Below are 16283 nucleotides of genomic sequence, written 5' to 3' on the forward strand. Positions count from 1 at the left end.
ATATAACTCTCACCCTGTGACCTCCACATGATCAGCACACTCCTCTCCTGTATACTCTGTACTGCTGTGGACCCTGCTCCTCCACTATATAACTCTCACCCTGTGACCTCCACATGATCAGCACACTCCTCTCCTGAAATACTCTGTACTGCTGTGGACCCTGCTCCTCTAGTATATAACTCTCACCCTGTGACCTCCACATGATCAGTACACTCCTCTCCTGTTATACTCTGTACTGCTGTGGACCCTGCTCCTCCACGATATAACTCTCACCCTGTGACCTCCACATGATCAGCACACTCCTCTCCTGAAATACTCTGTAATGCTGTGGACCCTGCTCCTCTACTATATAACTCTCACCCTGTGACCTCCACATGATCAGTACACTCCTCTCCTGAAATACTCTGTAATGCTGTGGACCCTGCTCCTCTACTATATAACTCTCACCCTGTGACCTCCACGTGATCAGCACACTCCTCTCCTGAAATACTCTGTACTGCTGTTTTGCGGTTGTGACGCAGATTCGTCCTGCGGGTTCCTACACATCATCCAATCAGCTGTCTGCTTTCACTTTGCCCGTACACGCCGTTCCCAAGTGATTGGCGGACACGGGGTTCACTCACTTATCCTCCATCCGCCGCTATTAACATACAAACTATGATAACCCCTGACTGGCCACGCCCATTATTTATTCGTTCCCTAGCAACCATTCATGACGGCAGCTATCCACGGCCCGGGAGCTCCTGACGTCACGGGCGCGCACTGATCCCTCCACGTCCTGTCAAGTTAATGAACAAAATAGTCCCGAGGATTTCCCGTTCACGGCGGCGCTCTCCGCGGACGGTAGACACGGCGGTGAGGTTGAACTCCCTGCCGGTGCTCCGGTGATCTCCGTCACAGCGGCTGGTCGCGGAGGAGGTAATGTACTCGGTGCAGCGGTGCTGGCGGAAGGACCGTGATCGGTGAGGCGTCCTCGTACTATATAAGCGCGCTGCGCCGTGAGTGTGACGTCTGTCAGCGGAGTGTCGCTGCAGTTGCCTGAGGTTAGACGTGCGCTCAGCGGATTCCCGTTCTGGTGAGTGCGGTACCGCTGCCGTGTGCATGAGGCTGTAGTCCCTTCTGTTGTGTGTTAGTTGTATACTCGCTTGCTGTGGTAAAACTACAACTCCCAGCATTCCCTGAAACCTTCTTGCTGTCCGGGCATGCTGGGAGTTGTAGTTTTGCAACAGCTAGAGAAGCCAAACTTGTGAGGCAGTGCTGTATAGTGCGTTATAGTGCGAGGTCTGACTGCTGTATACCATGGGGGGGGGGGGTAGCAGCTTTTTTGGGGGGGTCCCCATCGTGGTCAGGAAGGGGTTAAAGCTGTCGGCTTCTATATTATCCCACAATCTACGTCTTATAGCCCATATTGAGCCCATTGCCACCTTCTGTTAACCCTTTATAGTCTGGAATAGATGAAAGTGGCCACCTAGTTGGTGTGGAGCCCCTTGCTCTGTGCAGTAATCACTACAACTCCCAGCATCCTTCATTATACACCCTGTACAGTAGGGGAGGTCTGCTCTCAAGGGGTTAATCAGCAAGGTGACTGAGGGGGCCTCATGTGACACTGTAGGGCCCCTGTGGTCATTATGTGGGGGTGGGGGAGTTGTGGTCATAGGGTTCTGGATTTGGGGTCCCTATCCTGTCATGGAGGGGGGGGGGCCTCTGTGACCTTATGTGGGGGCAATGGGGTTGTGATGTGGGGCCCCATGATATGTGGGTGAGGGGCCCCCATCCTCTGATGTAATGAGGGGGGTCTCTGTGACCGGTTATATGGGGGGGCAATGGGGATGTGGTGTGGGGCCCCGTGATATGTGGGTGAGGGGCCTTGGTCTGTGCTCGGTGTATAGGTCTGTTTCCCCCAACTAGGTGGCCTCCAGCTGTTGCAAAAACTACAACTCCCGACACAAACCATGTATAGCAGTTTGCCAAACAGTGGTCCTCCAGCTGTTGCAAAACTACAACTCCCATCATGCCCGGACAGCCGTTGGCTGTCCGGGCATGATGGGAGTTGTAGTTTTACAACAGCTGGAGGCCCCCCGTTTAGCAAACTGCAATAGATGGTTTGTGTTATCGTCTTTCAGATGTAACTTAGCGCAGACACAGGGGGCGCTCATGAGACTTGCACCCCCGTTTTTAGTCTGTACCTCCGTAGAAGCTAGCAGAACTACAACTCCCAGCGTGGCAGAATAGATGTTGGGTTTTGTAACGGCTGAAGCGTGACGGTTTACAGTCCTGATTGGCTCCCAGTACCTCCGCTTGCTGTCAGTGAATTGTCAGTGTATATAAGCTGCAGGTCTAGTGGTGGGTGTCACTTGGTACAGGCCCTGGAGCTGAGGGTTTTTGGGGTCCCCCTGGTCCCGATGTGGTTGTGACCCTCATCCTCCGCCAGGTGCTGTTGTCCATATTTGCACCGCTCCGGCCTCGGGCTGCGCTATTTATAGCCGGGGGGGGGGGGGGGGTCCGTCATTCTGGGAATGCTGATCCAACCTGTTAAAATAGTCTGTGAGTCTCAACCTATGAACCTGATCGGCCCCAGGGGGGGGGGGGGGGGGGGTGTCATGGCGGCCGGGGCTGACGTCACAGACGCCGACACTTTCCGTGTCAGGTCACATCAAGAGCTCCAGTCAGTCTGTGTAGGTCAGAGTGCCTCCAGCTGCTGAGAAACTACAACTCCCAGCATATGCCAGGACAGCCTCTGGCAACAAGTTTTGCAACAGCTGGAGGCACACTGGCCCGGGAAACTCTTCTAGTAGTGATTTTTCTGGGTTTGGGGGAGGGGGGGGGGGGTAAATCGGGATATAGTCCTTGACTTGCAGCTTGTGTCTTTACACCGATGTGCACTACAAGTCCCAGCACTGACTCTGTCGACTATAAGAATAGTGATTGCAGCTCTGGAGGTGACTGGAGTGTTAAGGTGGCTGTGACTTCCTGAATAGTCAGAAGTGGAGATGAAGGGGTTAAGCAGAACTTTTCCGTTTAGTGACGCTTCCTCCGCACACCTGGCTCTGCTACATCGTGGTGAAGCGGCGCAGTCTCCCTGTCCCATATGGGACTTCCAGACTTTGGGGTGCTGGCCCTTTAAGAGGAGTTGTGTCCCTCCTGGGTGCCCCCTATATGTGACTTTAGTAGCTCTCGTGGCCCCTGGTATTAGGTAGGTGAGGGGCCCCTGTATACAGCTGGATGAGATCTGTAACTTACCAACCGGGAAAGATTAAAAGTGTAAGATCTCTGCTTGCTGCCAGTGAACAGACTGGAATGTTCCTGAAGAGCTGTATTAAATTTGCAACAATGTGTCACTGTATGGCCTATGACCTCCAGGTGTTGCAGAACTACAATTCCCAGCATGCCCGGACAGCCGTTGGCTGTCCGGGCATGCTGGGAGTTGTAGTTCTGCAGCACCTGGAGGTCTACAGCTTTGGAGACCTTCCGTACAGACTGGATGCAACTGTAGCAAATGCTCATCTGGGCCCATAGGGATTGAACACTTCATATTCCTCGCTTCTGTTCACTGACATGAAGCAGTGGTTTTGAGAATGGGCCTACAATATTAAGGACCCCCCCCCCATGCTTTTGTGACCCCCATATTTAGGCTGCTCTCCTCCTCCCCCCTCCCTGTGACTTCTGATACTTTTGTTTCCGTTCTTTGACACTTTGTTGCGTTCTCCACCTCCTGGGGGATTTTTAACAAGTCACTGACAGAAAGCGGAGGATGGAAACCCCTCATGGTGCTCACAGCTGACACGTTACAATGTATCGGTGTGAATCTGGTTGGGGGGGTGGTTTCCAGCCTCCGCTTACTGTCAGCGAATGGAAACCTTGCGGAATGAAACTAAATCTTAGACTTCAAAAACTGCATCAGTACAGCCTCACGTGAACTCTGCGCCGGCCCTTTAAGAGACGCCGCTTCTTCTCCTGACATGTGCACAGAGTGACGGCTCAAACTGACACACTGAAACGACCAAGATGGAGCCGCGCTGTGCCCAGCGCCGCCTGCTGCTCTGTGATCGGACACTTTAGTCTATTGCTCCCTGTTATCAGCCACCAGACTGTAGTATTTAAAGGGCCGGTGACTCCAATTCTCCCCCGGCCTCTGGGTGAATGGGGTTTGTTTTTAGGAAAGGCTTCTGTCTGCCCCCTGCGCTTCCTCCTCTAGTGACCATTGGCTCAGTACCAGGGGGTGCTATTAAAAGCGGATGAGCTGGCGCGCCGCCAGAGTACACGAAGTCACTACGCAGCTTATGTTCTAGTGTTGTCAGTGCGCGCAGAGCCGTCACCGCACTTTATATATAGCCTGCTGCCCGTACCGTAGTGTGCCCAGAGGTGACAGTGCCAGCGTCACTGACTGCCTGTGGTTCCCCCTAGACTTGCTTGTCTGAACAGTCACTGTGGCCCCTGACAGCGAGTTGGGGCTCCTGGGGGTGTAGTCGCGTAACCCTTGTACTGACTGAGCATAGTCGTGGACTTTAGAGCTGCCAGCTGTTGTGAAACGCGTCAGTGCAGTCAGGGCTTATAGGAGACGCTACTGTATATGTGTGAGCTGCCGTACAAGAGAAACCATGCTTCTACTCTAGTCGCCTAGAGCTGCACTCGCTATTCTGCTGTCACAGATGTCTTATGTACAAGCAGAATAGTGAGTGAAGCTCTGGAGGATAAGACATATAAAAGTAAAATAAGACTTCTCCAGGGCTGCACTCGCTGTTCTGCTGTTACATCATGTCTAATCCTCCAGACCTGCACTCACTATTCTGCTGTTACATAAGACATATGTAACAGCAGAATAGTAAATGCAGCTCCTGGAGGATAAGACATGATTTAAAGGCAGAATAGTGCAGATTAAGACTTCTCCTCCAGAGCTGAACTTGCTATTCTGCTGTTACATAAGGCATATGTAAAAGCGGAATAGTAAGTGCAGTTCTGGAGGAGAAAACTAATAGCAGAATAGTAAATGCAGCTCTGAAGGATAAGACATGATGTACTATTCTGCTATTAGTCTTCTCCTCCAGAACTGCACTTACTATTCTGCTGTTGCATCATGTCTTATCCTCCAGAGCTGCACTCTATTCTGCTTGTACATAAGGCATATGTAACAGCAGAATAGTGAGTGCAGCTCTGGAGGAGAAGACATGATGTAAAAGCAGAATAAGACTCCTCCAGAACTGCACTCACTATTCTGCTGTTACATCATGTCTTATCCTCTAGAGCTGGACTCACTATTCTGCTGTTACATCATGTCTTATCCTCCAGAGCTGCACTCACTATTCTGCTGTTACATCATGTCTTATTCCCCAAAGCTGCACTCACTATTCTGCTGTTACATCATGTCTTATCCTCCAGAGCTGCACTCACTATTCTGCTGTTACATCATGTCTTATTCCCCAGAGCCGCACTCACTATTCTGCTGTTACATCATGTCTTATCCTCCAGAGCTGCACTCACTATTCTGCTGTTAAATCATCTCTTATCCTCCAGAGCTGCACTCACTATTCTGCTGTTACATCATCTCTTATCCTCCAGAGCTGCACTCACTATTCTGCTGTTAAATCATCTCTTATCCTCCAGAGCTGCACTCACTATTCTGCTGTTACATCATCTCTTATCCTCCAGAGCTGCACTCACTATTCTGCTGTTACATCATGTCTTATTCCCCAGAGCAAACCGTGCCAACTAAGTGATGCCCGAGATTCTGGAACAGTGGTCTCCAACCTGCAGTCCTCCAGATGTTGCAAAACTACAACGCTCATCATGCCCAGACAGCCGTTGGCTGTCTGGGCATGCTGAGAGTTGTAGTTTTGCATCAGATCTAGGCTGTAATTTATTAAATTAGCGATAAATGCAGCAGAATTATAATGTCAGCTCTGAAGCTATGTAGGTCTCCAGCACTAACCAGTCTTCCTCCTCTTCTTGCAGTGATATAAACCAACCAACCATGGCCAGCAAAGAAGGTGACTCCTCCCGCGCCCGCAGCGTCCTGACCTGGGAGCAGGTGGATCGCCTGAACAGCTTCCTGACGGAGGTGGTGCCCATCCACGGGCGCGGGAACTTCCCCACCCTGAAGATCACCCTGAAGGACATCGTTCAGATGGTGCGCAGCCGCCTGGAAGACGCCGGCATCAAGGTGCGGGATGTGCGGCTGAACGGCTCGGCGGCCAGCCACGTCCTGGTGAAGGACAACGGGCTGGGCTACAAGGACCTGGACCTGATCTTCGGGGTCACCATCTCCTCCGAGTCGGACTTCCAGCTGGTCAAAGACGTGGTCATCGGCCTCCTCCTCAACTTCCTCCCCGAGGGCGTCAACAAGGAGAAGATCAGCCCGGTGACCCTGAAGGAGGCGTACGTGCAGAAGCTGGTGAAGGTGTTCACCGACGCCGACCGCTGGAGCCTCATCTCGCTCTCCAACAAGGACGGCCGCAACATCGAGCTGAAGTTCGTCCACTCCATCCGCCGCCAGTTCGAGTTCAGCGTGGACTCCTTCCAGATCGTGCTGGACTCCCTGCTCTTCTACTACGACTGCGCGGAGAACCCGATGTCCGAGCACTTCCACCCCACCGTCATCGGGGAGAGCATGTTCGGGGACTTCGAGGCCGCCCTGGGCCACCTGCGCAACAAGCAGATCGACACCAAGAACCCGGAGGAGATCCGCGGGGGCGGGCTCATGAAGTACAGCAACCTGCTGGTGCGCGACTTCAAGCCGGCCGACAAGGAGCAGATCAAGTCCCTGGAGCGCTACATGTGCTCGCGCTTCTTCATCGACTTCTCCGACATCTTCGAGCAGCAGCGCAAGCTGGAGTCGTACCTGCGCAACCACTTCATCGGGGAGGAGAAGAGCAAGTACGACTACCTGATGATCCTGCGGCGGGTGGTGAACGAGAGCACGGTGTGCCTAATGGGCCACGAGCGCCGACAGACTCTCAACCTCATCTCCCTGCTGGCCCTAAGGGTGTTGGCCGAGCAGAACATTATACCAAACGCCACCAACGTCACCTGCTACTACCAGCCGGCCCCCTATGTCAGCGACGCCAACTTCAGCAACTACTATATCGCCAACACCGCCGTCTCCTACAGCCAGTCCTACCCAACATGGCTGCCGTGTAGTTAGGAGAACCCTGCCGGGACCCTCTACTGTCTGGACACTAGACTTGACTATTGAGCCTCCATTATTGGAATGCAACCAAGAGCCCACTCCACTGCAAAAAATGTGCCGCCCCCCCCCCTACCCCAAAAAAAACCATAGAGGTCAATCCATGAACCTCTTCCCATCTGTTACCGCCGATACTGTGATCATGTGACTATGAGCTGTGATTCTCCGATCTGCGGCCTCCATTGTGCCCCACCCCTCCCCAACCGTCATGGAGGCTGCCGAACTTTTAAACCTACCAGTGTTTTGTTGCTTGGACGAGCCCATTGCCTTTGTAAGGGGGGGCGGCTCGATGGATCTCTTCCCCCCCCCCCCCCCCCCCCCCCGTTTGAGCCTTGTCTGGGAGATGAAGAAAAGAAGAGAATAAAAAAATGAAGGATAAAAAGTAAAAAAAAGAAAAAAATTACCAAAAAAGTTTGAAATATTTTTGTTTTATTTATTATAAAAGAACATAAAACAACCAAAAAAAGTACAAAAAAAAATGTAGTTGTTGTTGGGTGCGGGTTATGGTTTGTCTCCACGTGAAGTGCTATTTATGTTGTAGCTTGTGCCTTATCAGGCCGCGCAGCTGCTGCCGCCACCGCCGCTCCGTGGTTTGTCCCCTGGGTGCAGGCAGGTAGACTTTTTTTCTTTTGTTTTTGGATTTTGAGAACTGCAGTTATTATGATTTCGGGGGGTTTTTTTTTTTGGATTTTTTTCCCCCCCCCCCCCCCCCCCTTCCCTTGTGTTCACTGCAGCATCGGACTATATAGAAAAAAGCAGCGTAAGCGTCAAGGAGGGGGGTGATGGCGGATTTATATGGGGAGGGGGGTCACGGTCTTCGGTTTTTGTTCCACCTGTGGTTACTTCTGTTCTGGTACGGATCTGGTGATGTCTCTAGTCACAGCGAGAGCTGCAACTGCCTTATACACGTCTTATGGTGTCTGTACTCCTGCATTGTGGGAAATGTGTCGCAGCTAGAACTGTGTGTGAGCTCTGCAGACTAAGAACTACAACTCTCATCATGCCCCGACGGCGTTCTGTATCATCTAGATCGGGTTCCCTGACCCAGGGTGCCTCCAGCTGTTGCAAAACTACAACTCCCAGCATGCCCGGACAGCCTTTGGCTGTCCGGGCATGCTGGGAGTTGTAGTTTTGCAACAGCTGGAGGTACCTTGGCTGGGAAACACTGGCTCAGCTGTATTAAGTGTTTCCCAACCAATGTGCCTCCAGCTGTTGCAAAACTACAAATCAAAACATGCCTGGACAGTTTACCTATCTGGGCATGCTGGGAGTTTTAGTTTTGCAACAGCTGGAGGCACCCTGGGGAAACACTGATCTATGGAAACACTATAGTGCACTAAAACTCCCACAATGCATCGCAGCAGGGGGGGTTGAATGTGATCTGGAAACAGCAGAACACAGCTCTGGATGTGACTACAGCAGGGTTTCCCAACCACAGTGCCTCCAGCTGTTTCAAAACTACAACTCCCAGCATGCAGCTGTCCAGGCATACTGGGAATTGTAGTTTTGCAACAGCTGGAGGCACCCTGGTTGGGGAAACACCGGACTAGAGAGAGTGCAGCCTTGTGATGTGATCGCACTGGGGCGGCCCCTCTTCCTATATTTGGCTGGAGGAGCAGAAGAGCTGCTGCCAGGAAGTGTTGTAGAGGGAGCAGGTTATGTGTTGTCCTCATTAGTCGGTGACTAGTCACCTGGTGTTGTGTTCTTCCTTCTCACTGATGTAGGTGAAGTGCCTTATACCTGCAGCAGGTCCTGTCTCCTGTGTGCAGACCTCCCTGGCACACAGTAACGACACCTCACCGCTCTTTATTTTTATTTTTTGTACTGTTTATTGCCAAAGTGCTGACTTTACTGCTCAGGAATTTGTGATCACTTGTGATATATAAAGTAATAAAAATCCTCCTTGACGTATCCCCTGATGTCTCGTGTCGTCTGTGTCCTGGAATCTGCCAGCGCCCGGGGGGTTAATCTATATCGGGTTCAGTGCAATGGAAAAGCAAACAGTGGTGCGAGCGCAGAGGCGTCCAGGGAACAACGCTGCCCCCTCTGCTATTTCTAGGTACTGACTCCCCAGACGGGACCGAACAACATCTGCTGCCGACTCCGCTCACTGCCAAAGCTGCAGAGCACCAGAGCGTGCGTGTGGAACCACAACTCCCAGCCTCCGGCTCTCAGGGCATGCTGGGGTTTGTAGTGTTTGGAAAGCTTCAGAATACTGCGCTATGGAGACACTGGCTGTGCAGAACAAACAGCGGCTTAGGAGGATACAGCAGAATAGTGAGTGCCGCTCTAGTGGTGACTGGAGGATGAGACTTGATGTAATGGGAGAATAGTGAGTGCAGCTCTGAGGGATGAGACTTCAGGGCTCTAGCTGTTGCAAAACTACAACTCTCAGCATTGCCGGACAGCTGTTGGCTGTCCGGGCATGCTGGGAGTTGTAGTTTTGCAACATCTGGGAGGGCTGCAGTTCAGACCACTGCGGCTTCTGCATTTAAATGGGAGCAGCCGCAGAATAGTGAGTGCAGCTCTGGAAGATAAGACATCCTACAGAGCTACACTTACTATTCTGCTGTTACATCACAGGATGAGACTTGATGTAATAGAATAGTGAGTGCAGCTCTGAGGGATGAGACTTCAGGGCTATAGCTGTGGCAAAACTACAACTCTCAGCATGCCTGGACATGCTGAGAGTTGTAGTTATGGAACATCTGGAGGGCCACAGTTTGGGAGACCACTGTTATAGAATCTTGGGCATCAAATGCAGTTAAGTGGGAGCAGCCACAGAATAGTGAGTGCAGCTCTGGAGGATAAGACATGATGTGGCAGCAGAATAGTGAGTGCAGCTCTGGCATAATACTAGCCTATTGTGCAGAATGGCAGCCATGTAATTCCTGCCTGCAGAGTCTGATGCCCAGGTGAGTAGTTGCCAACATACTGATGCTTAAAGGGGTACTCGGTGGAAATTTTTTTTCCTCATTAACTGGTGCCAGAAAGTTATACAGACTTGTCATTTACTTCTATTTAAAATTCTTAATCCTTCCAGTACTTATCAGCTGCTGTATGCTCAACAGGAAGTTGTGTGGTTCTTATCTAACCTCAGTGCTCTCTGCTGACACCTCTGTCAGTGTCAGGAACTGTCCGAAGCAGGAGAGGTTTGTTATGGGGATTTGCTCCCACTCAGGACAGTTCCTGACCTGGACAGAGGTGTCAGCAGAGAGCACTGAGGTTAGATGAGAAAGAACTACACAACTTCCTGTGGAGCATACAGCAGCTGGAAGGATTAAGAATTATTATTATTTTTTTTTTAAATACAAGTAACTTACAAATATGTAACTTTCTGGCTCTAGTTGACTTAACCTCTTAAGGACCCATGACGTACCGATAAGTCATGAGTCTACTCCCAATCTATAACGCAGGGCCATGGCGTGTCATAGCGGGTCCGTAGCATTGATCGTGGGGCTGCACACTAACTCTTTAGACAGTGTTCAAAGTGAAGGTAAAACCATGGCGGTTAGCTCAGGGAGCTGTTCGGGATAGCCGCAGTGAAATCGCAGCATCCCGAACAGCTGACAGGACAGCGGGAGGGCCCCTACCTGCCTCCTCACTGTCTGATCACCAAATGACTGCTCAGTGCCTGAGATCTAGACATGAGCAGTCAAGCGGCAGAATCATCGATCACTGGTTTCCTATGAGAAACCACTGATCAATGTAAAAATCAGTGTGCAGTGTTATACTGATCATTGTTATCCCATAGGAAGCTATAACACTGCACACTGATCTCTACTGATCATTGTTATCCCATAGGGACCTATAACACTGCACACACTGATCTTATACTGATCATTATTATCCCATAGGGACCTATAACACTGCACACACTGATCATTGTTATCCCATAGGAGACTATAACACTGCACACACTGATCTCTTATACTGATCATTATTATCCCATAGGGACCTATAACACTGCATACACTGATCTCTTATACTGATTATTGTTATCCCATAGGAAGCTATAAGAGATCAGTGTGTGCAGTGTTAGTCTCCTATGGGATAATAATGATCAGTGTAAGAGATCAGTGTGTGCTGTGTTATAGCGTCCTATCTGAGCTATAATACTGCAAAAAAGGGAAAGTTAAAGGTAATTTAACCCCTCCCCTAATAAAAGTTTGAATCGCCCTCCCCCTTTTCCCATGAAGAAAGTGGTATCGCCGCGTTATGAAAATATATTGTTAGTTAAACCGCACGGTCAATGGCGAACGCACAAAAAATTCCAAAGTCCAAAATAGTTCACTTTTGGTCACTTTATTATCTCATGAGAAAATGAATAAAAAGCGATCAAAATTTTACCGCTAAAAACTTCAGATCACGGCGCAAAAAAATGAGCCCTCATACCGCCCCATACACGGAAAAATAAAGTTATAGGGGTCAGAAGATGACAATTTTAAGCTATAAATTTTCCTGCATGTAGTTATGATTTTGTCATACTTCTGTAAAAAATCATATCTATATAAGTCGGGGATCATTTTAACCGTATGGACCTACAGAATAATGTGTCATTTTTACCGGAAAATGTACTGCGTAGAAACGGAAGCCCCCAAAAGTTACAAAATGGCTTTTTTTTTTTTTTTTTTCAATTGTCAATGATTTCTTTTTTTTTTTTTCCGTTACGCTGTAGATTTTTGGGCAAAATAACTGACGTCATTACAAAGTAGAATTGGTGGCGCAAAAAATAAGAAATCATATGGATTTATAGGTGCAAAATTGAAAGTTATGATTTTTTAAAGGTGAGGAGGAAAAAACAAAAATGCAAAAACGGAAAAAACCCCCGGTCCTTAATAGGGATCGACCGATTATCGGTATGGCCGATAATCACGATTTTGGGCATTATCGGTATCGGCCATTACCTTGCCGATAATGCCCCGCCCCCACCGCGTTGCACCCCCCCCCCCCACCGTAGTGCTGGGCGGTATACCGGTATGACCCGGATACAGTTTTTTTTTTTTTTTTTTTTTTTTTTCTCCCACGGTATGGATTTTTGCCCATACCGCTATACCGGTCGGGGCCCCTCCCCCACCCTCCGAGTCAATAAAAAAAAATTAAACTTACCCGTAATGGGAGTGGTCCGGGCCATCCATCCTTCCTGTAGTGTCCGGCGGCATTCCGGGTGGAGGGTGAACCGGTCCGGGCTGTACTTCTTCTCTGGGGGTCCTCTTCTCCACTCCGGGCAGGCTCCGGCCTAGTACGCTGCATAGACGCCGCTACGCCGTTACGTCAGGTGCATCGCTGCGCAGCGGCGGAGTGGAGAAGATGACCCCCGGAGAAGGACAGCCCGGACCAGTTCACCCTCCACCCAGAATGCCACTGGACATTACAGGAAGGATGGATGGCCCGGACCACCCGGACAGGTAGGGGGAGAGAAGCGGGTTGCGGCGGTGGTCTATGGCCCCGCAAAAGCCACTGCAGTGCATTGATTTAAAGCGCCCGCTTTAAATCAATGATCTGCAGCGGTGTCGCGGGGGGATAAATAGCCGATAACTTATACCGATAGTCCGCTATAAGTTATCGGCTATTGGCCCTAACCTCCACCGATTATCGGTATCGGCCCTAAAAAAACGATATCCGTCGATCCCTAGTCCTTAACCCCTTAAGGACCAAGGACGTACTGGTACGTCCTTGGTCCTGCGCCCGTGATATAACACAGGGTTACACAGTAACCCCACATCATATCACGGCGGGCCCGGCGTCATAGTGAAGCCAGGACCAGCCGCTAATAGCGCGCAGCTATTAACCCTTTAGCCGCACGTTCAGAGCTGAGCCACGCGGCTAAAACCGAAAGTGAAAGCTGCCGGTTAACTCAGTGGGCTGTTCGGGATAGCCGCGGCGAAATCTCGGCATCCCGAACAGCTTATAGGACAGCGAGAGGGCCCCTACCTGCCTCCTCGCTGTCCGATCGCCGAATGACTGCTCAGTGCCTGAGATCCAGAAATGAGCAGTCAAGCGGCAGAATCATCGATCACTGGTTTCCTATGAGAAACCACTGATCAATGTGAAAGATCAGTGTGTGCAGTGTTATAGTCTCCTATGGGATAACAATGATCAGTATAAGATCAGTGTGTGCAGTGTTATAGTCTCCTATGGGATAACAATGACCAGTATAAGAGATCAGTGTGTGCAGTGTTATAGGTCCCTATGGGATAACAATGATCAGTATAGGATCAGTGTGTGCAGTGTTATAGTCTCCTATGGGATAACAATGATCAGTATAAGAGATCAGTGTGTGCAGTGTTATAGGTCCCTATGGGATAATAATGATCAGTATAAGAGATCAGTGTGTGCAGTGTTATAGGTCCCTATGGGATAACAAGGATCAGTATAAGAGATCAGTGTGTGCAGTGTTATAGGTCCCTATGGGATAACAAGGATCAATATAAGAGGTCAGTGTGTGCAGTGTTATAGGTCCCTATGGGATAACAATGATCAGTATAAGAGATCAGTGTGTGCAGTGTTATAGGTCCCTATGGGATAACAATGATCAGTATAAGAGATCAGTGTGTGCAGTGTTATAGTCCCTATGGGATAACAATGATCAGTATAAGAGATCAGTGTGTGCAGTGTTATAGGTCCCTATGGGATAACAATGATCAGTATAAGAGATCAGTGCGTGCAGTGTTATAGGTCCCTATGGGATAATAATGATCAGTATAGGAGATCAGTGTGTACAGTGTTATAGGTCCCTATGGGATAACAATGATCAGTATAAGAGATCAGTGTGTGCAGTGTTATAGGTCCCTATGGGAGCTATAACACTGCAAAAAAAAAAAGTGAAAAGTGAATGAATATCTTTTAACTCCTCCCCTATTAAAAGTTTGAATCACCCCCCTTTTCCCATAAAAAAAAAAAAAACAGTGTAAATAAAAATAAACATATGTGGTATCGCCGCGTGCAGAAATGTCCGAATTATAAAAATATATTGTTAATTAAACCGCTCGGTCAATGGCGTGCGCGCAAAAAAATTACAAAGTCCAATTTTGGTCACTTTTTATATAATTTAAAAATAAATAAAAAGCGATCAATAAGTCCGATCAATGCAATGGTACCGTTAAAAACTTCAGATCACGGCGCAAAAAATTAGTCCTCATACCGCCCCATATGCGGAAAAATAAAAAAGTTATAGGGGTCAGAAGAGGACATTTTTAAACGTATACATTTTCCTGCATGTAGTTATGATTTTTTCCAGAAGTGCGACAAAATCAAACCTATATAAGTAGGGGATCATTTTAATCGTATGGACCTACAGAATAATAATAATAAGGTGTCATCTTTACCGAAATATGCACTGCGTAGAAACGGAAGCCCCAAAAAGTTACAAAATGGCGTTTTTTTTTTCAATTTTGTCGCACAATGATTTTTTTTTCCGTTTCCCCGTCGATTTTTGGGCAAAATGACTGACGTCATTACAAAGTAGAATTGGTGGCGCAAAAAATAAGCAATGATATGGATTTATAGGTGCAAAATTGAAAGAGTTATGATTTTTTTAAAAGGCAAGGAGCAAAAAACGAAAATGCAAAAACGGAAAAAAAAAACGGTCCTTAAGGGGTTAAAGGGGTACTCCGGTGGAAAACTTTTTTTTTTTTTTTTTTAAATAGACTGGTGCCAGAAAGTTAAACAGATTTGTAAATTACTTCTATTTAAAAAAATCTTAATCCTTCCAGTACTTATCAGCTGCATGCTACAGATACATTGTTTTTTTTTTTTAGTTTCCTTTCTGTCCACAGTGCTCTCTGCTGACACCTCTGTCCATGTCAGGAACTGTCCAGAGCAGGAGAGGTTTGCTATGGGGATTTTCTCTTGCTCAGGACCGTTATTGACATAGACAGAGGTGTCAGTAGAGAGCACTGTGGTCAGACAAAAAAAAAAGAAATCCAAAAAGAGAAGAATTTCCTCTGTAGTATGCAGCCACTAGTAAGTACTGGAAGGATTAAGAATTTTTAATAGAAGTAATTTACAAATCTGTTTAACTTTCTGGCACCAGTTGATTTAAAAAAAATATATATATATATATAGTTGTCCACCGGAGTACCCCTTTAAGTCCCCAGATCTTATAGGTGGGCACAGCTCCCACCACCCTCTCTCGCCTCTCCCTGGGGCACCTGAGATTAGTGCAGTGATGTCTGACCTGACCCTCACCCTAATCTGCCCCTAGGTGGGCACCCACCATGTACAGGGGGCAGTGATGTCTGTGGGTCAGGCCCGGGGGCCCATAAGATGATCCCGCTCGTCCATTACAATAGCTATAAATACAGTGACCTCAGCCCTACATGGCGCGGCCCCTGCTGTGCGGAGCGGGGGCCCCTGTGTTGTGTACCTGAGCCCTGGCAGGTCCTGGGTGACCGGTCGGGGTGTATGGTGACCCAGGCCCCGGTGCCAGCTCTGGATCGCTCACTGGACACTCAGCCAAGAGCGAGGACTTTGTCCGACCTGCAGCCAGAACAACAGCGAACATATGAGGGAGGGGGAATGCTGGGATTTGTAGTGCACATGGGGTATAAAATGATAGAATTTTTATTTTTTGTCCTTTTTTATGCTGCTAGAAGAAAATCCTTCTCCATATAGCAGTGTTTCCCAACCAGGGTGCCTCCAGCTGCTGCAAAACTACAACTCCCAGCATGCCCGGACAGCCAACGGCTGTCCGGGCATGCTGGGAGTTGTAGTTTTGCAATAGCTGGTGCCCCACTGGGAAACACTGCTATATACTAAACCACTGCTTAAAGGGGTGGAAATTTTTATTTATTTATTTAATAATATTATTATAAATATAATAATTATAATTAAGAATTTTTATAACTATTAAGAATAATTAATTATAATTTATTAAAATTATAATTTTTAATTTATAATTAATTATAATTTAATTTATAATTATTTAATGTATTATTAATTATAATTTAGTATTAGTAATTATAATTATTATTAATTTATTATTAGTTATTAATTTATTATTATTTTATTATTATTACTTATTAATGTATTAATGTATTGCTATTATTATTATTTATTAATTTATTTTATTATTTTATTTTAATAATTATTATTTTAATTA

At 48.0% G+C, this 16283-nt stretch overlaps 1 protein-coding gene across 2 annotated transcripts; it reads left to right on the plus strand.

Annotated features, from left to right (window-relative positions):
• Positions 1–483: 483 nt before the first annotated feature.
• On the plus strand, positions 484–8207 carry LOC130340147 (terminal nucleotidyltransferase 5C-like). Of its 2 annotated transcripts, none has more exons than XM_056554124.1 (2): positions 484–918; positions 5950–8207. In XM_056554124.1, exon 2 carries the CDS (start codon positions 5969–5971, stop codon positions 7136–7138), a length of 1170 nt encoding a protein of 389 aa, XP_056410099.1. In that variant the 5' UTR covers positions 484–918; positions 5950–5968; the 3' UTR covers positions 7139–8207. The 2 variants fall into 2 exon arrangements, with proteins under 2 accessions (XP_056410099.1, XP_056410098.1); XM_056554123.1 differs by having other exon boundaries at positions 485–1075.
• Positions 8208–16283: the final 8076 nt, after the last annotated feature.

The sequence above is a fragment of the Hyla sarda genome, unplaced genomic scaffold (assembly GCF_029499605.1).
Source record: "Hyla sarda isolate aHylSar1 unplaced genomic scaffold, aHylSar1.hap1 scaffold_569, whole genome shotgun sequence".
Taxonomy (NCBI): domain Eukaryota; kingdom Metazoa; phylum Chordata; class Amphibia; order Anura; family Hylidae; genus Hyla; species Hyla sarda.

Coding starts and splice junctions, on each gene's coding strand:
- LOC130340147 (XM_056554124.1), top strand. CDS start 5,969: ATGGCCAGCAAAGAAGGTGACTCCTCCCGCGCCCGCAGCGTCCTGACC.